At 49.1% G+C, this 21,515-nt stretch overlaps 1 protein-coding gene across 2 annotated transcripts in view; it reads right to left on the bottom strand.

Annotated features, from left to right (window-relative positions):
- Positions 1-5,639: 5,639 nt before the first annotated feature.
- CILP (cartilage intermediate layer protein) overlaps positions 5,640-21,515 on the bottom strand; it is a 33,301-nt gene continuing 17,425 nt past the window's right edge. Inside the window, exons 2-9 of one of the 2 annotated variants that reach the window (XM_079912017.1) lie at positions 18,115-18,284; positions 16,135-16,227; positions 14,882-15,151; positions 13,436-13,618; positions 12,725-13,039; positions 11,846-11,954; positions 11,059-11,216; positions 5,640-9,260 (exon numbers count right to left, since the gene is read on the bottom strand). In XM_079912017.1, coding sequence (XP_079768143.1) covers positions 6,895-9,260; positions 11,059-11,216; positions 11,846-11,954; positions 12,725-13,039; positions 13,436-13,618; positions 14,882-15,151; positions 16,135-16,227; positions 18,115-18,175 — 3,555 coding nt within the window. In that variant the 5' untranslated portion in view covers positions 18,176-18,284 and the 3' untranslated portion in view covers positions 5,640-6,894. The remainder of the gene's footprint in view (positions 9,261-11,058; positions 11,217-11,845; positions 11,955-12,724; positions 13,040-13,435; positions 13,619-14,881; positions 15,152-16,134; positions 16,228-18,114; positions 18,285-21,515) is intronic. The other variant, XM_079912018.1, reaches the window with a different exon arrangement.

The following is a 21,515-nucleotide window of genomic DNA, read 5'->3' as shown; positions in this document are numbered from 1 at the left end:
ATGTGGGATCTTCCTGGACCAGGGCTCGAACCCATGTCCCTTGCATTGGCAGGTGGATTCTTAACCACTGTACCACAAGGGAAGTCTGGCACAGCCAAAATTAAAAAAAAAAAAAAGGCAAAAAGAAACAATTTCTGGTCTTAAGGGAAAAAAGTCCTCCTGGAAGGAACTTGCCTTTCTCCTCCCAGGCCTTTGAGATGAAAATGTTCTACCTGGTCTTCTCCAGGAACTCTTATCTCAGGCCATCTTTTTAAAAGGCAAATTTCAGAAGGTAATTCTTATTTAAAGAATGGAGGAAAGATAGTTTGAAACTTGACTTATCAAGGACAGATACAAATCTTAAGTGTCTTCTCTATAAATATTAGTAAAAAAGGGTTTAGCCATCTAGACAGATGACCTTGATTTGTTCCATCAGCCAGAAAACCAATTTGAATCTAACCTGTTTTTTAATTGATTGGTTTTATATTGTCAATGAAAAAATCATCAATAGTCAATCTAAGGAAGAAATGGGAATTTTTATTTAAGCCAACCTGAGGATTATATCCCAAGAGAGTCTTTCAGAAAGCTCTGAGGACTGTTATGCCTATTAGAGGTTAAAGAACAGTTATATGTTTTTGAGACAAAGGCTTATATGTCAAATGATGTATTACTGACAGTGTACACAATCCAGATCCACAGTAGAAAGCGTGGGTCATGGGTCGTTCATTGTGGCCCCTTACAAGATTAAGAAGGAAGGTTATCTCCTAAGGGGTTGTGACCTTTTATAAGATTAAAGAGGAATGTTAACTCATAAGGAGGTCTGGATAATGCAAATAAACAATATGCACTAAAGGGGAGGAAGGTAGAGGCCCCAATGGGCAAGGAAAATTTTTATGTTTAAATTTTTCTCATCCTGCCACAAAATATGAATTTTATTTAATCAATTTTCCCATTTTAATAATTAATCTTTAGATAGAAAGCATTAGATGATCAAATATTTGTTCCCTCAATGTCAGGGTGGTTGCTTATCTGCCCTGGGTCTATCATGTCCCTTGATGTCAGGTCTTAATAGCTCTGTTCTTTCTTTTTTTTTAGGGGGTTGTATTGGTAAGATGTCTGGCAAGGACTAATGGTCAATTCCAAGTTGTTCAATATGATTTATGCCAATTTAATCTTGCTTGTGCACTGTGAGTGTTCATTAATGTATAGAGAACTGTAGATGTGATCAAAATTGACAGGAGCAGTAACAATGTCATTAGTAAATGTTTAAGCCAAGATCCTCCTAAACCAAACCATTTTCCCAGTATTTTTCCTAAACTGGGAAGAGGACCATTCAGAGCAGAAATTTGATTCTTCATGTGTCATGAGTTAACAAATATCTCAGCCAAATGGTCATACCATTGGAAAACTGATAGAACCCAGTGTGCTCACAATAAAGCCGATTGCAGGGGCTGTTTCCAAGACTACCTGTAGGTGACCTTGAGCCCCAGGGAAACCAACTGTGCATCTTCCTAGCCAACCTGGGGAGAGCCAAGGCCATAAACTTGTTCCATAAATTCACTAGATCCTGTTAGGAGCTACCCAATATTTAACATCTAGTGAAAAGGATTACTTTTGACCAGGTTCAGAACAGTTGTCATTAATTGGCTGAGTAAGAGGGTCCCACTTAGTGATATTGGCAGTAAAATTAGCTTGCATGGTACTAGAGTTTCTTTCTTCTAAAATAAAACTGCTAAGAGCCATCCAATTAGAGCCTTTGGAGAGGAAAATCCACCAAGGTAACCTAGGAGTACTGGACATAGGTAATTGGCCACAAACCCAGAAATTGGATTGATTTTTGAAACTTGCAAATGATTGGGCCCAAGGAAAAAATACATTTGGTTAAAAAGCAAAAGTGTGAGCAATTGTCTAAGTAATTAGTATACAGGCCTGGTCTGGCATCTTGGGTCAGCTGTCTACTTCAGATTTCATCTTCTTCTTGTCCTGGCCTGGTAGTGTTTGTCTTAGTTAGTCAAAGTTGGGTGTTAGAAACAGGAGTTGCCGTTCACTCAGGAGAGAAGGCTTGATATGGTACCTTTCAACATGGCTGTAAAGAGTCCTTTATCTGATGTCTTTTCCTGTATGCATTATCCCCTGGTTGCAGGAGACACATCTGATCTTCATCCAAAGATAGATGACTGTGATAAGCTTCAGAAATAAACTTTACAATAATATAACATAGCAACAAGGAGTCATCTGAGAAGTGAGTCTTTAGCAGTAAATACAGACCTCAATTAACAAAACTAGAATTTAATATCTACTGAAACATATTTTTTTCTCTCTAAAATTACCCTCATTTCTACCAAATATAGTCAAATTCAGACTAATTTGTTTGCAAAATAAGTCTGGTTTTTATAAACTTAGCCTGATTATTTACATAAGTGTAACTGATCACGTAGGCTCTTTTAACTTGGCTGTGCTGGAACTTTTCATATGGAATTTCAGATTAAGCTGTTGTTTTGTTTTGGGTTTTTTTGAGGATTACTTTTTTAAAATAAATTTATTTATTTATTTATCTGGCTGCGTTGGGTCTTCGTTGCCGCGTGTGGGCTTTCTCTAGTTGCGGCAAGCAGGGGCTACTCTTCGTTGCGGTGCGTGGGCTTCTCATTGTGGTGGCTTCTCTTGTTGCGGAGCACGGGCTCTAGGCGCGCGGGCTCAGTAGTCATGGCTCGTGGGCTCTAGAGTGCAGGCTCAGTAGCTGTGGTGCATGGGCTTAGCGGCTCCTCGGCATGTGGGAATCTTCCTAGACCAGGGCTCGAACCTGTGTCTCCTGCATTGGCAGGCGGATTCTTAACCACTGCACCACCAGGGAAGTCCCTCAGATTGAGCTTTTAAAAGGCCTCACAGGGGCAGGAAAGCCATACCAAGGGCTTGTCACAGATTCCACCTGTGATATCCATAGATTTTGGTGAATTCCTCTCATTTCCCCCCAAGTACCTTGAGACTCCTGTACCTGTTAGCAGGTAGCCATTCTTATTTGCCTGAAAAAGTTGCTGGGAAACTAAGAGATCCCAATTTCTGGAGGGATCAGGTAGAGAGAAAAGACATGTTTCAGTTCTATTTACAAAGGTATAATTTACCAAATTGCCATAAGTCATAATCAGCTTGAGAGCGATGGCCTAGATTCTGATGGCTTTGCATTTCCTGGTTCTGGTCCTTCCTGATGTCTGCTGGTACCCCTGTTACTTATAACCAAAAGTATTCCACTGTGCGGTCCCATCTTTACTCCTTGGCTCTAGCTGATCCCTTTGCCTGGAACTCCACCTATCCTGCACTGCTTCCAACTTGGCTTGTCTAAGTTCTCTCAATCCTTCAAGACTGAGAGAGCTTGGTGACATTTTTCTCTACCAACTCAGCTGCTGGAACTCTCCAAACTGTAGAGAGCATTCTGCCTGGAACGTCCTTGGTTGGAAACAGAAGCAGCCTGATTGGCCCCTCTGTCTTCCTGCCTGTGCCCTTCCTCCCTGCCATCTGGTGTCTGTCTTCTTACAGTTCACTCTCAGTAACTGAGTTATCAGCCAGTGCACAGCAGTCTGAGACAAAAACCCGGGGCTTTTTTGAACTGAACATTTTGTCCATCCAGTCTGCAGAGTCTCCACAGGGGAAGGGAACACCCAATGAATCATCAGCTGTTTGTTAAAGCAAAAGCATCTTGGGAACTGTGCTCTTAGCCTCACTGAAAATCATGAAAAGGACTTTAGAGGTGGTTTAGATTCAATCTAGATAAATCCTTCATTTAAATTTTTTCCTATTTATTTACTGATAATTTAGATATAATTTACACATAACATTGTATTAGTTTTAGGTGTACAACCAACCCCTTCATTTATTTATTTGTTTATTCCTTTATTTAGGCTGTGCCGCACAGCCTGAGGGATCTTAATCTTTTTTTTTTTTTTTTTTTTTTTTTTTTTTTTTTTTTTTTTGCGGTACGCGGGCCTCTCAGTGTTGTGGCCTCTCCCGTTGCGGAGCACAGGCTCCGGACGCACAGGTTCAGCGGCCATGGCTCACGGGCACAGCCACTCCGCGGCATGTGGGATCCTCCTGGACCGGGGCACGAACCCGTGTCTCCTGCATCGGCAGGCGGACTCTCAACCACTGCGCCACCAGGGAAGCCCGGGATCTTAATCTTAATCAGGGATCGAACCTGAGCCCCCTGCAGTGGAAGTGCAGAGTCTTAACCACTGGACCGCCAGGGAAGTTCCCCAACCCCTTCATTTATAGGTGAGGAAAATGACAACCAAAGTCAGACAGCTAGCAGGGAGCACAACTGTCTTTGGAAGCAAGATGTTTAGAAAGTAGGTGTCATGAGCTCAACTCAATAGTGTTTCCTGTCTGAAAAGAGAGGTATCTGCCATCCCTTCCCAGCCTCCACCTCCTGGTTTTGCACAAGCTTGTGCCCCTTGCTCCTGACAGCCACACCTTCAGCAAGCCAGCTCCTAGCTATCATTCACACCTCAAATTAAATGTCACCTCCTCTAAGAAGCCTCCTCTGACCACCGTCCCCTCCAAATCTGGTGCCACTATGTGTAGTATATTTTATATACTCATGAAGGCCTGTCTACTTGCACACATGGGTTTGCATAGAATAGGCACTCAATAAATGTTTGAGAAACATTATTCCCATTTTGATAATTAATCTTTAGATAGAAAGCATTAGATGATCAAATATTTGTTCCCTCAATGTCAGGGTGGTTGCTTATCTGCCCTGGGTCTATCATGTCCCTTGATGTCAGGTCTTAATAGCTCTGTTCTTTCTTTTTTTTTAGGGGGTTGTATTGGTAAGATGTCTGGCAAGGACTAATGGTCAATTCCAAGTTGTTCAATATGATTTATGCCAATTTAATCTTGCTTGTGCACTGTGAGTGCACAAATATAAACATTATTATAAGAAAGAAAAATCAAGTACCAGCTACTGCTTGCTGGGATCTATTTATTCAGGCCCTCAATGGAAAACAGAAAGGGAAGGCCATAAGTTGGGAGCCCAGTCAGCCCACCTTTCCCAGTGGCCTCTTTTGGTGAGTTTGAAGGGAACTGGATGGTCAGGTCGAAGCAGCACATACTCACTCCCGAAGCAGCGAGGCATCTGTGCTGTAGATAGCTGAACACAGACCCCTTCAGTCAAGCTTCCCAACCCCCAACCCATGCAGTCAGTGGGAGCCACTCCCTGGGAAGCATAGTCTGGAAGTAGGTCAAGGAGCAATCAAAGGCCACTAGGCCCCAGCCCTACATACACCCACTTTCTCAGAGGTCATGGGGATGTGGTGCTTAGCCAGAGAAATTTCTAATTGATTATGAACCAAACCCCTGGGAGCTGGGCAGATGCTGATCCAAGAGTACAAATCCAGGCCAGACCAGAGGTGGCCAGAAGGAACTGCACTGGGCCAGCCGGGGGATCAAGGAGAGCTTTTTGTCCTGATTGTAAATGATGCCCTCTCCTCCCCCAATCCCCTTGGCCTCTTTCCTAATAGACTCTGGAGAGGTTGGGAAAGAGGCAATCAGTGCATCTTACTCAACCCTACATCCCTGGCTACTGATGCCTCCAAGATCACTTTGGCACCATCCAGTGGCCTCTTGATTTACTGTTTTAAACCAAACACCTTTTCCAAAAACAAAAAAAACCCTGTCCTTTTGGATCAGTCATCCAGTCATTTTACTCAAGGGACAGAGGCTGTTACCTGGCAGAGGCCGTTACACACAGAGGCTGGCGTCTGGAAAAGCTGGGCAACTTTAGAAGAGCTTGGAATAAAAAAAGAAAAAGCCCATCACTTCTGAGTGAGGTCAGCCAGCCCAGCTGGAGAAGGCAGCAGGCTGTGGGGGAATGCCAAAGGACCACTGGGCCAGCTTGCCAGACCCTGGGCCAAGCCACTGTATAAGCTCCCCAGTACTGGAATGAAAGAAAAGAAAAAAAAATCAGGACATGTTTTCAGCTTTGCTCAGGGGCCCAGAACATCTGGGAGGGGCTCACAACTCCAGGAATCTCTGCTCTTCTCTGCAAATGGAAAATATGATCTATGAGAACAAACTTGACCAGTAGAATACGTGCCTAGTCACCCAGCCCTGTAACTTAGGGTTAGGTGGCACTGTGCCTCATGCCACCTGGTGACCACTTTCCAGAGACCCCTCTGTCCCTCTGAGCAGTTGGCTCAGATTAATGGTTTAAAGACAGGTCAGTGACCTCAAAATCAAGTACAAAATGTGCATTTATTGACATGTGTTCTGGGCCACACTGGGCTTCTAGAAAGAACAAAAGCAAATATAAAGGGAAACACGCTAATATAATTAGCAACCTAGGGCAGTTGTGGATACCAGGAGATGTTTTTTCCAGACTTGGTAGAGGAACTATGATTACCTTATACTCAACAGTGTAACACTGAATGTGCACTAGAGTTCCAGATTCAGCAAAGAAATAAATGTTATTTATAATTCAAGTAAAAATATTTCACCACCTTTTATATGTATGAACTGTGATGGGGGCCTTGCTTACATCCTGTGGAGCAAGGCCAAGAAATATGCTTTATATTGGTTATTTGATCTTCAACATCAGATTATCCCTATTGTAGAGGTGGGCAAAACCATGCAAAAAAGAAAATGAAGGACATTTCCATGAATGGCACTAAATGAAGAATGCTCAAAGCTACAGAGTTTGCCCATGGCCAATTTCCTGTGTTTCTTGTAAAGAACAGGGCAAAGAGGCTTTATTTTGACATTTTGGGGGCTCCATGCCAATCAGTATCACAAGACAAAGACAGTAAGAAAGGGAATGAAGAAACAAACGAGCAAGTTGCACCGGAACAGATGGGCTTAAGTTAACCGAGTGACAGTTTGGGTGTCAGTCTCACAATGGCTGTGGGGAGAAGGGAAGTACCACAAGCCTTAGTTGCTCAGAGGCTGCTGAGCAACCCCAGAAAACCTCAGAGAGGCCGCCCCTCTGCGCCAGCGCTGGCCACCCTGACTTGACCGCTGCCTCCTTGAGGGCGCTCTTCCCCTGACAGTGCTTGCGGGGGAGGGCCGGGCCGGGGTGCTTTGGAGGTACTGGAAGGCACTCTGACGGCCCACCTGCCTCTCTACGCAGTTAAAGGTCAGGGCCACTCCCACATTGCTCTTCATGACTCTGGAGGAGCCATCAGATGTGCCATCAAAGCACCGGCCAAGCGCAATCTCCTTGGCTGTGCGAGGGTCCTGGTCAGTGACAGTGTAGATGCCATAGTTGTGGCCCAGTGGGTCCAAGGGCGCCAGCATGGTGTACTCAGTGGTGTTGTCATTGACCGCCAGTGGCAGGTGGTTGACCAGGTACTCATGCAGCATGGAGTTTACGCTGACTCGATGGCAGCTGCCCTGGGGGATAACCTTCACCAGCGTGCGGTCTACACGGTCCTGGTCATAGAGCATCCCACTGCACTTGAACTCCAAACAAGCAGCTGAGACATTGGGCTGGTCCCTGTCCCGCGTGCTCTTCACATCCCGGATTCCATACAGCTTTCCCACTGTCTGCCGGTGGGTGCCCCCCATGTTACGGGATCGCACGTTCACCTCCAGTGGCCCCATGATCTTCACCTTGATATAGCAGGCCCTGAACTCCATTGGCTTGGGCCACCATGCCAGGTAGTCTTCAGTCCAGCTCATGGGGTCATCCTCGTTGAAAGGGACCGTGTTGTAGTCATACCGATCCCCCTCAATCTGATAGAACCGGAAGTGGGCCGCACTGGGAGGTGCTTCCTCGCATGCCTGGAGGTTCTCAAATGCATAGATGGGTCCATTGCTCTCCTCGGCTGAGTTGGGCCTTGGTTTGGCCATGCTGATCTGGAAAGCTGTCTTCTTGGCCTGTGGGTCCTCATGGTCTGTCCGGCGGTACTTGAGCTTGTTGAGGTAGGGCTGAGGGACACCAATTGCATTTGGGTTGAATTTAGGAAAAGACTCCACTGCTTCCAGCTCGTCCCCAGCCAGGCTTGCTAAGACGTAGGCAGAGTAGGCATCAGGGGACTGGTCATCGCAGAAGGCAGGCAGACAGGCCCCATTGGGACCAGTGATGACACTGTCAAAGCGGCCCCAGGCCCTGGGGTTAGAGGAGAAGCCAGTCCGGGGCTCCAGGTTGATCACAGAGACCACGACACCCTGCATCTGCTCACTGGGCAAGAACCTCTCACTTCGGTAGGCCCTCACCTTGATGAAGCACCTCCTGCTTTCAGGGACATCCAGGTTAAAGAGCCTCCTCTCACGAATCTCCATGTTGCCCACCAGGAAGGTCCTGTCTTCTCTTCTGTTCCGCCTTTGGCTTTCAAATTTGAAGTCACCTTCCTCCTCCCACAGCCCTGTGCCTGGGTTGAGGGACCAGAGTTTCATCATGGGCAAGTGCTCTGGCATCTTGACCTGGGTTGAGTCGAGGTGGACCTTTACCTTGCCAACATTAAGTGACTCTGAGGTGGCCTCATCTGTGAAGTCCATAGAGAACATGCCGTATGTTCGAAGGGGGAAGGTGTCTCCTTCATCATTGATGAAGTTCAGGTCACTCTGGGCAGCAGTAGCTGTGGAAATATTCCGAGGATCCAGGAAGGTCACACTGGCCTTTACTCTTCCTGTGTAGGGCTCCCCGTTCTGCCGGTAGAAACTCTTGGATGGGATCTCCAGCTCAGCCACAGGATCTTCACCAGCGATATCCCCCAAGGGGATAATGTTGGTCTCCATGGCCTCCAAGGTGATGGGCTCTTTCCGCCGAAGCATCTTGATCTCATGGAACACCGCACTCCCTTTCTTATTGAAGGGCAGCACTTTGGTGGTGTTGACAAACTTCTGCAGCCTGTCCACAAATGTGAGCACCAGCCTCTCAGTGTCCTGAGGGACGTGGAGGGTGAAGGTGCCCTTGTAGCCAGTCATGCTCACACGGCTGTTCCCCATGTACACGTGGCCAAAGCGCATGGGTTCCCCATTGTCAGAGGCACTGACACGTCCCCGAACGATACTCTGGGTCTCCGTACACCGCTGGCAGCTGCACTCCATGGCCACCTTGGTGGGCAGCGTGTACCCACTGCACTGGATCTCCCTCTCCTCTGTTTTGGAGATCCCGCAGCAGTTCTCCACAGCATCCTGGCACCTGATCCCATTATCCTGCTGCCCTGCACAGGTCTTGACAGGGCAACGACCCACATCATAGTAGAAGGAGTTGGTGGCATTCTGGAAACAATCATGGGGCAGCTGGATAAGGTAGCTCTCGGGGGTTGGGTTGCAAGGAGTCTCATCGGGGGCTATGGAGGGAAATAGTTCGGATATTAAATGCAAGTTCTTTTCCTACATAAAGGGGACCTCAACCTCCCCTCTCTGCCATACTTCAGGGTTTTCAAAGTACTTGTGTGATCCCAACTCTCACAAAACTCCTCTGAGGGAGATAGAACAGCTGTTACTAATTCCATTTCACACACAGGGAACAGAGTTTGCTGCTGAGACCAGTAGAGTAATCGTCCTAATTGGAGGGGTCTTGAAAATTCGTGAGGGTGTTTTGAGTTACCACCAAAATTGGCAGTGCTTCTGACTTATAGTGGGCAAGGGGCCTTGCAGCTCTATTTTCTGCAGTGCCTGACACTGTCTCTCATACGGAATTCTTCTGCATCCTGTTTGACTTCCACATATTCTACAGACATTCATGTAGGTGGAAAACTTGTTTAAAATTATCAGAGCCTGGTATTTTTTACATGGCTTTACCATACATTGAATTTTTCAAGAATGCAACTACCATATAAGTCAAGCTAAGATTGTACTTTGTTTAGCTTGGAAAAATACCAAGAATTGCTTTTTGTTTCAGAAAAATCATGTACCTACAACAATTGCCCAAGGAATGTGAAATGATGCCCCTGTATCCATCAGCATTTGTAGCTGCCACATTCATGGTGACTGGATTCAAGTGCAAGTATCTGACCTCTTGGTTGATGTTCTTGTGTCATTATGCCAAAGCACTTACATATTGAAATACATACTATTTTGTATTAAAATTATTTTCTTTGTATTTCCCTTTTATGTTATTAGGGCCATGTGCATGTATATTTGGAAATTATATGTAGTTATTATCTATAAATTTAACTTTAGAATAGTAAAAAATATTTTTAATTGAAAATATTTAAAATTTAAAGTATTAAGAATAACTGGGAAAAAAAAGGAAAGAAAGAATAACTGTGACAAGCGGGGAGCATTGGTATTATGAGCGGGGAACCACTGCTGACAGTTCTCCACATCTCCTCTGCCAGGATTCAAGTCCCCTGTGTCCTGCCTGTCCGAGGTGTGTTACTCAACTTTCTTGGAGTCTCTGAAATATTCCAAAATCCTTCCAACAAAATTTCTTCTGCCTTTTGTTTGGTTTTGTTTAGGCCAATTACTAAGATATCCTCCTTCTCCCTCACTTTCCAAGTACAGTTTCCTGATTGGTCTTGGCCTCCAGTCTCTCCTCCTCCAGCTCACTTCTAGAAACCAGCTTTAATCAGGTCACCCTTTCTTGTAAAGCCCCCTCAGTTTCCCACTTCTATACCTTGCTCATGCTGGCCCCTTGATCTGGAATGCTCCCATCTCCATACACACAGACCCTGGCCATTGTTTAAGACCAGGGATTCACAACATTGGCTGCAAATTAGAATTACCTGGGGAAGATTTTAACCTGTGCATGACAAGGCCACATCCCAAACCAATGAAATCAGGCTCTCTGGAGGTAAGACCCAGGCGTCAGTAGTTTAAAAAACTCAACAGATGATCCCTATTTAAGCCTCAAGTAACCAGCCATAGTCACTCCCACCTGGAAGGTCTCTGTCTCTCATCTATAGAGTCCACAATTCCTTATCTCCTGTTTTAACTACATTTTTTCATCTTTACTGACTTGTCTCTTATTTCTCCACCCATCCTGGAGTGGCAGCTCTGTGAGGGTAGGATCGAGGTCTGTGCCATCTTTGTGTCCCAGAGAGCACAGTCTAGAAAAGCCCAAGGTTTTACTGCCCAGGAATGCCCACTGGAGTGCTCCCCAGTGCTGTAGCAGGGGCTCCCCAGGGGCCCTGACAGTCTTACCTATGACAGTCAGCCGGGCGACATGGGACTTTGCAGCCCCAGTGTCGCTCTGGGCCTTGCAGAAGTACTCCCCGGCCTGGTCCCGTTGCAGGTTCCTCAGCACCAGCTTGCTCTCGTGCTTGTAGAGGGAGGGGTCCAACAGGGTGCTGTTATGGTACCTGAAAGGGATGGAGAGGGACGGCCTGAGGGGGCAGTAGGAGGGCTGGTATCCTTGGGGACAGTGCCAGGAGCAAGGCAGATGGTGGACGGGTCCCTGCAGATGCCAACACCACCACTGGCTCAGCTCATTCAAGAACACTGACTGGCCTGGGAGTCAGGGTACTCGATTCTGAGTCTCAGCCCCACCACTAACTGGCTATGGACCCTTAGACAAACCATTTCACATCTGAGTTTCAGCTTCCTGTTCTATGAAATAGGAGCAGTGATGCCTAGCTGACTCCATAGAATTGTTGAGAGCGTCAAACAAGATAATGGCTATAAAATGTTTGTGAAGGGTAAAGGACAGCCACTGGGGACACTGACCTTGTTTGCCCTTGTCTGGGAAATTAGGGCTGGGGAACCTGGTTCTGTGGCCCAAGGATATGAGTCAGGACCCCAAGACCAGAGCTGCTCTGAGGGACCCCAGCTTTGATAGGACAACAACAGGGCTTGCTCGTTGTCTGGGTGGCCTCAGCCCTGCTGGCCCCCACTTGTTAATTATTGCCATGACTAATAAGTCCAGACCCAATGCAAGAAAGCTCTGGCTTCCAAGAGGAGAACTGGGCCAGGTAGCTGGCAGAATACTCACCAGAGATACTTGTCTGGTTTGGGCTTCCCCGTGGCCTTACAGCACAGGGACACACTCTGCCCAGCTCTCCGTGCTTTTGCCTTGGGGTTCATCACAATGTATGGAGTCTCTGAGACAGAAGATGAGACATGGTGTTTTGGGTTTTTCTTTGTGACAGGTTCTCCAGAGCCTTGCTCCCTCAGGTATTTTGACATGCGTTAAAATTGTACAACTTCACACACACCACCCAGCCCCTCTCTAATGGTCCTAATAAGTAGCTGGTCCAGAATGGAGTCCACTCCCTCCATCTACTCAGCCTGGGACCTGCTCCCATGGCCTCTCAGGCAGCATCTGGGTGAGGCAGTGGAGAACCAAGAGGACCTTGTACCAGCCAAGATTCCCAAACACTGCCATTGAGACAGAGCTGGCTGCTCTGCGGACTCCAGCAGAATTTTCTGGCCATTCTGCACCACTTCTGAATTCCCCCAGCCTCTCTCTCTATGCCTTTCAAACGTTATACTGTATTGTAATTGACTATGTTAGATAAGGTGACCAGGAAAGAACTCATACATTTGAGGGAGCAAGCCATTCCAATATCTGGGGGAAGAACACTACAAGCAGAGTATATAGCAAGTGCAAAGGCCCTGAGGCAGGAGTGTGCCTGTGTGTTTGAGGAACGGATAGGAGTGGAGTGACTCAGTGTGGGTGGAGGGGACTATAATAGGAGAGGAGAGGGGAAGAGAGAAGAGAAGGAATGGGGGGGTCTGGCAGATGATGTTGGGACTTGGGGATTTTTCAGTTTTACTCTGGGCAACGTGGAAAGCCAGCTCTTAGTACTGTAATCCTTTTATTTAAAAGTCCAGCCTTCCTCCCCAGCCCTATCCCAGAGAAGTTAAGTACCTGCCCTCATGAACTCCGCCTTGATGGTGGCTGCCTTCAGTCTAGTCTTAGGCATTGTGAGCCTGATAGGGGCAAACTTGGTCTTTGTGATCTTCAGGATGCTTTTGCCATCGGGGCACAAGCCAGGGACTCGGAACCTCCCGCTGCTGTCCGTCTGGGTCAATAGCTTAGGTGTTTTGGTCAGGATGTAGACAGTAGCCCCTGAGGCTGGGGCACCCCCAGGGAGGGAGACAACCCCATACAGCACGAAGTCCTGGCACATGCAGGCGTCACAGTCAGCATTCACCTGGCCCATGGGGCAGGTCAGGTCACAGGCTGTGGAAGAAGGGGCCACATCAGGAGGGCATGTGTGGATTCTGGCCCTCCTTCAGTCACGTCCCAGCCTGTGGACTCACATATGCTTCCTCTCCCCCTTAGGCCTTTGTTACCCTTCCTCATCAGCCTGCATGACTAATTCCTACTCATCCTTCAAGACTTAGTTCAGGACACCTCCTCTAGAAAGGCTTCCTCAATTCCCCTAAGCTATAATAATTGACCATGCACTATGCTCCCACGTTATCCTCTACATCCCCCATCGGTGCACGTAATAGATGCTCACTTAATACCTGATGAATGAATGGATGAATCTGTCTCAGTCTGACCCTCTAAACTATTCTAGGCTGCTTCAGCCCCAGCCCCATGCCTGCCCAGTACCAAGAGCAGGGGTAGTACCTGAACAGGCCTGCTCCATGCAGAGCCGACCCTCCTCGGTGGCATCATTGCACAGTGACACCGTCTCCGCCAAGCAGGTGCGTGTTCGGGTCTGGACCCCAGGGTGACCACAAGCAGCAGAACACTTGCTCCAGGGAGACCACGGGCTCCAGAGGCTGTGCTCTGTGTCTTGGCGCAGGGATCCTGCAAAGCAGGATAAGCAGATGGTCTGACTTCCCTCTCAGAGGGACTCTGTCAGGAAATCTGACCCAGAGGCTATTTTTTCTCAGAGAGCAAGGCCTCCATTTACATCACAGATGTCACTGATATTTATATTTCCTGCAATGATTTTTCCAGCAGATGGACATCAAGAGTCTTGAGGAAGTGGTGTCTCTAAGTTTTACAAAAACACCGAATGGGCTAGGGGTGGCCCTGAGAGGGACTTGTTGGCCAAGCACTGGGACTTTGATGTGCTGTCCTAGGAGGTGCAGGGATAGCACCATCTTACACTTTACCCACGTTCCTGAAGAAGGGCCCCCTGGGAAGTCAGGGCCTGGGGCCTCAGTGACATCAAGCCCCCTCTGCCCACCCTCCTCACCTCTGGTCTGAGGCCTGTGTACAAGAATGGAGGCCTCGGACCTCACTCAGGAGACCTTGCTCAGCCTGAGCTCCCACTGCAGACGACCACCACTGCCTCCCGGGCCTGCAGGGTCAGGCTGTGTGCACTGGTGGGATCCCGGGAGGGGAGCGTGCATATCCAAGAAGCGGGCAGGCCTGCAGCTGGCTCTGAATTATCCAGTGTGGGGAGAGGAGATGGAAAGAGCACGAACTCTTGGGCTCTGCAAACACAGGCATGGGTTTAAATCCCAGCATTCCATTTATCAGCTGTGTCGTCCCAAGAAGTTACCTAAACTCCCTGAACCTGGAATAACTTGTCAAAATGGAGATTCCTCACAGGTCAGTTGTAAAGGTTGAGTAATGGAGATAACTAGCAGTGTCTGGCACAGAAGAACTAACATAGAAACTGACAATTAGTGGATGTTCACCTGCATTAAACCCTCTACATTCATTATCTCATTTAATCCTCATAAAAACCCTTATGAAGGATTACTAATATTACCCCTGTTTTACATGTGAGAAACATGAGGCTCAGAGAGCTTCAGAACATTTGTCTAAGGAACACAGTAGAGATGGTAGGCCCAGATTCAGACCAAGCAGCCCAACTGCAGAGCCTGTGGTCTTCACCACCGTGCCACAGGCACTCAGTAAAGTGGATCGAAAGGAAATTACCCATCCACACAGAACACTGTTGGGAAGATTATGGTTCTCATGACACTAATGGGTTATTATGGAGTCAAAGCATGTGGATGTGTGTGACCACCAGAGTTCCCATAGCCAGACGCAGGTCCTGACTCTCCCTTTGCCGAGGCTGGTGGGAGGTAGCGGGTGGGGACTGGTCAGGCTCACCTGGCGGGCAGAGGAAGCGCACGGTATAATTGAAGCAGTTCTGGCCAGGCCGCTGCTCCCTGTTGAGGCACCAGAAGCCCTCAAGGGGGCTGCCATGGACCACTTGGCCAGTGCTGCCTGCGGGTATCCAGTCGGTGGTCCTAGCCTCTAGCCGCAGGGGCCGAGGACACACCTGGTGCCCGTAGTAGAAGTGAATGGCATCTAGCCGCTCGTAGTCGCCCTGCCCACCTGGGTGGTCAATGTTGAACCACGTTGTCCACTCCCCAGGACCTGAGAGAGAGAGCCAGGTAGGAGAGGAGCCAGGCCCTGGAGCTACAGGTGAGCTCAAGCCCTGGAAGTCATCCCTAATACCCCTCACCCCCCCACACTGGTCTCAGCCCCTCATTGCATCTCTCTCTCCAGCATCTCTCCAATCTCTTACACTTCTGCTTACACCCTACCACCAAAGGTTCTGTTAAAGCTCTCAGCAGCCTTGGCTGTACCACATCAGAAACTTCCTGCCTGGGTCTCTACCTCCAGCTTCCTCCGAACCCATCCGCACCCCTCTCCAAACACTGCAGTCAGGGTGAGCTTTCTCCACGTGGCTTGGGCCACATCACTCCTGGCTTTAACTCTCTTAACCAGGCATTCAGGTGCTGGTGAGCTGGCCCCTGGTATCTCTCCATCTTCATCTCCCTGCTCTCTCCCTGCCAGCCTGTGCTCTGGCCCCAGCAAGCCCTATAGCATTTCTGGAAGCTATCAGGCGGCTGCATGATTCTGAGCTGTCCTATATACTTGGTCCCTCTGCCTGGACAGAGATGTAGGCCAAATGCCTTTTTTTTTTTTTTTTTTTTTGCCACACCGTGCAGCATGTGGGATCTTAGCTCCTCCCCGCAAGGATGGAACCCACGCCCCCTGCAGTGGAAAGCATGGAGTCTTAACTATTGGATCACCAGGGAAGTCCCCAAATGCCTTTTAAAAGTGGGTTTCACTCTGTATGACAGACTCTAGGTCCTTGTTATACAGGAGAAACTAACACAACATTGTAAAGCAATTATACTCCAATAAAGATGTTAAAAAAAGATATCTAAATATATATATATATTACAACCATGACCATTAGCCAAATAGCTATAAATAAAACATTTTTGAAAATTTAAAAAAAAAGTAGGTTTCTATGGACCCCTGACATTGTTCCCTGGCTGCAGAGATCCTCTTAGCAAGCTCAGTAAAAACCCTCCCCCCAATTACTCCCTGCTCCAGCCACAACTCACTGTCCAGGGGGTCAGCAGTCTTGGCAAAGATGCCTGAGGTCCTCTTCCCAGGCTGCGCTCTTCTCACCGACTGAGTGAGCATCATCTGCCTCCCTGAGGGCCAGGAGGATAAGTGAGAGGCCAAAACAGTTACAAGGGCCCAGCAGGGTCCTGCTACTAGCCTCTCAAGACATAGGGAAGCAGTGTGATGTGGGGGATGGAACATGAGCACTGGGCATGGGTTCAAATCCCCCTCTGCCACTTACTGGCTGTGTGACTTCACAAAAGCTTTATTCCTTTAAATCTGTTTCCCCATAAAATAGAACTGCATCAACAATCACCACATCATAGGGTCCTGGTGCATATTCAGGGTGACGGTGAAGGTAAAGGGACATGGCATGCAGTGCGTGGTCAACAAATGGTGGTTCTCTTTTCACTCTTGTTCTAGAAAGGGACCATGGGATGCTGCTGAGCACCTGGGGCTCCTACTTTAGGGTCTGAGCCTGTTCTTCTTGGCGGAATGGAACCTTACTTTCCTCATCTGTAAAATGGAGATATTAGTTCCCACTGCACATATGGTGGTCCAGTTGGCATGAGGATTCCATGAGGTAACACAAAGTAAACATCTCTGAAGTATACGGAGATTGAGACTGTGAGCCCCAGACACTCTGCCACTTCCTGACTCTGTGACCTTGGGCCAGATACTTAACTCATCTGACCCCTCATCATAAAGTGAGGATAATAATAGTTCCTATCTCAGAGGATTGTAGGGATTAAATAAGCTCGTTCATAAAATCCACTTAGAACAATGCCTAGCACAGAATGTTTGCTGAATAAGTGTTAGCAACTCCTTTTAAGCTCAAGACCTGGACAATAGATGTCCATTTCCCTTCTCCTGGCAAAGTTTGGCTTTGGGAATCCACCCTCACCTTCACAGGGCCTAACTGGAGGAATGGTCCTTTAATTTACTGATCCCAGGCTGGCAAAGTCTGCCTGAGGAAGGGTATAGGGACCTCGGGCCACAGGCAGTGAGCCTCCAGGCCCACGCCACCGGAGGCTGCGTTGGGGGCTCCCAAATGGAAAGGAGAAAGGAGAGCAGAGCACTGCAAAATCTTTGAAAGGTAATTAACTCTCACGTGAGAGAGCCAAATCAGTATTCTCTTTGCTGCTTAATTGGGATGATAGGAGCTCTTTTAATCAAACTAATCTGATTTCCCCTCAGATGGCTGAATGTTAATCATCTTCCCCAACAGCAGCTGTCAGGGTAGAAAGAGCAAGGCAGGAGGTGGGCACATGTAGGGTTTGGCAAGATGCTGAGACAGCCTTTGTTCCTGCATCTGTGGTCACAAAGCCTGCAGTGCTCGCTGCTTTATGAGAGGATTTTGAGCATATTTTTGCTTTACCTGAGTATGTGGCTAGAAATCAGGAAAGGAAGGGGAGATGGGAGAGCGTATACAGGATAGTGCTGGGAGCTCTGATGCTTAGAAGCCTTGGGGAGCCCACCAGGCAAATTCTCTCCACCTGTTCCCTTGAGAACTCAGTGTCACCAGAGAATGGGGTCAGAGGACAAGGAGACCAGAAGGGGTTCTGGTGTCTCTGTCAAATTTGGTTACAGGGTCTAAATGAATTTTCATGAAACTAAAACCAAAAATCTGGCTGTGAGAACTCAGTGATCCCTTTTGCTTTGGCTATCAGAAAGCTCAGAGCTAAATTTAACACTCAGGGGGAGTGGTAACGCTCTTATCTTTTTTCTGCCTTCTGAGTGACACTTACCCTGCTCCTCATTTAAAAGATTCTGTTCTGTGAGTTGTAATATTGGTACTTATCTCAAATCCTTTAGGAAAACAAGCAGGGTATAAATTATGAATAAATAGACAAACCAGCCTCAGATCTTAGTGCCGCTGCTGTGGCTTAAGGCAGATGCAGAGTTGGGTCCCAGACCATAGTGACTTCATTATGACAAGTGGGGGATTAGAGAGACAGTAGATACTTAGCCTGTACCCAACAGAGAGGTGACCTCTAGGACCAGGAAGAAGAACACGCAGGCCTTGATCACCACCATCTTTCCTCCAGGTCCCGTGGGGAACGTGGCAGGAGTTGAGTGAGGGTTCCTTCACAGAGTCGGATTGTCCCTGGAACGTGACCCCTGAGAAGTTTCTCAGATCAGTGACCTGCAAAGAAACAAAGCTTGTCAGGTTCCACTTCTCTAAGTCACCTCTTAGGGCTTGAGCAGAACTGGTTCTTGACCTATCAAGGGTGAAAAGTGGACAGAATGAAGTCTTGTGAGAGTGACACCTGCCCAAATTGCAAATCTGGTCAGCTTGCAAGACGCACAGAGTCAGACTCTGAGTTCACATGAGGCAGACCTGGATTCAAACCCTGGGTCCAGGTGCCAGGGTCCCACATCGAGATGGGACACAAGGGACAGTAGGGGTGAGAAGTTTCCTTGCCAATGAGGAGGGGCCTGGGATCACCCGCGGCAGCCTCTGGGTGACTCATTAATCACTTCTCAGACCCGGGCTTGGGGGCATGTTTTGCTACCCCTTGGTGGGGCTCCCATTCTCACACAACAGGCTTACATCTTAAGGCTACGCAGCCCCTGCCCCGACTACAGTGGCGCCTCACAGGGCTGGCCAGCTGAAGGGTGCAGATGCTTCAGACACACGCCTCCATGAACACATTCCCAGATATGCACTGGCTGCAGCTGGAACACATTTCTGGCCTGTTTGTTTGGGGCCTGGCTGGGAGTTTCTGGCCTGGCTGCTCCTGGGCCTCCCTCAGGAGCCTGCTGAGGGAGAGCAGAGGGGATGCACTGGGAGAGGCTAGGGCCCCCCAGTAACTGCTGAGCATGGGTTACGGGCTGCAGGAGCAGGGAGAGGAGAGCAGGCCTGGCAATAGGGCAAGGACGCAGTGGGAGCGGCCCAGGCTCCCGCTCAATTTTCTCTCTCCCCAGAGCTCTGGCCAACCCAGAATCTGACCAGTGCCTGGAAATTCAAAAGTGATTCCCTTCAACCTCCAAAGTCCAGGGTGTGGTGAGAAAAGGGAGATTCCTCCTTTCTGGAAAAAAAGATTCAAAAGCACTTTGTTGGGACTTCCCTGGAGGCGCAGTGGTTACGAATCCACCTGCCAATGCAAAGGACACGGGTTCGAGCCCTGGTCCGGGAAGATCCCACATGCCACGGTGCAACTAAGCCCGTGTGCCACAACTACTGAGCCAGCTCTCTAGAGCCCGCGAGCCACAACTACTGAGCCCACGTGCCACAACTACTGAAGCCCGCGCGCCTAGAGCCCGTGCTCCGCAACAAGAGAAGCCACGACAATGAGAAGCCCGCGCACCGCAACGAAGAGTAGCCCTCGCTCACCACAACTAGAGAAAGCCCACGCGCAGCAATGAAGACCCAACACAGCCAAAAAAAACCCACAAAAAAACCACAAATAAATAAATAAATTTATTAAAAAAAAAATAGCACTTTGTTGTCCCAAAAGAAGAACAGACCAACCCCATGCTGCAGATCATCCAGCTCTAAGCCCACTAACTCCACCACCACCTGTTTCTCAGCCCAGAGAACAGAGCACGGGTGTCCCCGAGGTCTCCAGCTCTTGTGTGTCTCACGCCACGCTCCCAGGCTCTGAGCAGAGGGCTGAGCCCGTGGGCCTGCACAGCATTCAGTCTGGGATTGCTCCGCAACTGTCTGGGAAGTCAAAGTGGCCTGAGGCACCTTATGGAAAAACCATTTCCCATCTGGCAGCGCATGGAAGTTTCCTCAGCATATGCTCTGCGGGTGAGGCTCCCCATCCCACGGATCCCAGAACTCTCGGATAAAGAAGACTGGCTGACCGCAGGAAAAAAGCAGAGTGCCCAGAGGTACAAAGATCCTGACTGGGACTCTCTGAGGGCCCCTATCCTCAGGTGGGGGAGGGAAAAGACCTTGGGTCAATGGGAGAAAGGAGAGAACTCCAGAGCAGAAAGGGGAGTCTTCTCTGGGGGAGATAAGGGGTGGTCAGGAATAGCTGAGCCAGGCAGTGGGGTGCAGGGATGGGCTGAGGAGAATAGGAGTGGAGCTCACCGTGTCCTGAGCGGGACTCCTCAGCTGGGGGGGTCCAGGTCTTCCTCTCCCCAGCAGCCCAGCCACGGGGCCTTATATAGCACAGCTGGTGGCTCAGCCCGTGGCAATGCACCACGGGAAGCGGCCGCGAAACCAGATCCAAGCCTGAGGAAGCTCGGCCTTCCCCACCCCTCCCCACACCCCCTGCAGACTCCAGGGGCCCGGATTTCGCTTCCAGATTCTCAGAGGGAGAGGCCGCAGGGCCTGGGGATGGGCCAGGTGGGCAGCTGCCTGGGGCTCCATAGGCCAGAGCAGAGGGATGGGTGAAGAGGCGGCTGGGCACTGAGCAGCCCTGGGAAGGGGCCAAGGGCAATTCTACATGTGGGCAGCATTTCATAGCTCAGGAGGTGGGATGCTCTTGCCTAAGCTTTGCTTGCTGATCCCCCGCATGGCCCCGGCCCTGGCCCACCTATGCTGGCCTTAGCACATACCCCAAGCTCTCTTAGGGCCACAGATCACCTGGCCTCTCAGCTGGGGGTGCTTGGTCAGAGTTGGGCAACTACTGAGCTTCTGTAGCCCCTGAGGGAGCACTCAGGGAACCTCAGAGGGACAAGGGACAGAGGAGTGGTGGGGCACAGGATGAGAGTAGTTCTTCCTTACCCCTGCCTGCTTCCATTTGGATACCTGCCTATACCCACTGGACCCGAGAGGAGCTCCTGCATGTGGATTCTCTGAGATCCTGCCAGATGCCCATATGTGCGTGTGTCTGACTTTGGGTATGGGTGCCACCAGCAGTGCCTTACCCATAGGTGGCACAGGCAGCTGCTTGTGTTCCCAGACTTCACCCGCCTCCCCTGCAGCATGAGTTTGCCTGTCGTCACAGGCAGCAGCTCTGTAACTTCAGCGTGTATTAGAATCCCCTGGAGGGCTTGTTAAAACACAGATGCTGGGCCCCTCACCCTGACTCTCTAGTTCAGTAGGTCTGAGGTGAGGACGGAGACTTTGCATTTCTAACAAGCTCCCAGGTGATTTTGATGTGGCTGGCTAACAGACCACACAAGAAGAGAGTACCAGGTGGAGGCAGAAGATGGGGAGGGGTGAGCCAGGGAGACAGCAGGAGCTTCCAAGGCCTGCCTCATGTCTCAGGCTCATCTGGCCTGGGCTGGGCTTTCTGCCTCATGCAGGGCCTGGAGATGGAGGCCTGGCCCGTGTGGCCCTCCACACCAGTGTCAGCTCACTCTTTCCACACACCCTCACTGAGCGCCTGTTTGGGGGCAGGCTCCAGGCTGGGCACTGGGAGGCCATAGGGAGGAGATGTATCCATGCATTCAGAGCAAAGAGCCTTGTATGGAAATG

This window comes from Stenella coeruleoalba (assembly GCF_951394435.1).
Source record: "Stenella coeruleoalba genome assembly, chromosome: 2".
Lineage (NCBI taxonomy): Eukaryota > Metazoa > Chordata > Mammalia > Artiodactyla > Delphinidae > Stenella > Stenella coeruleoalba.
Note: the sequence above shows the minus strand (reverse complement) of the source record. Positions and strands in the feature narration are given on the sequence as shown.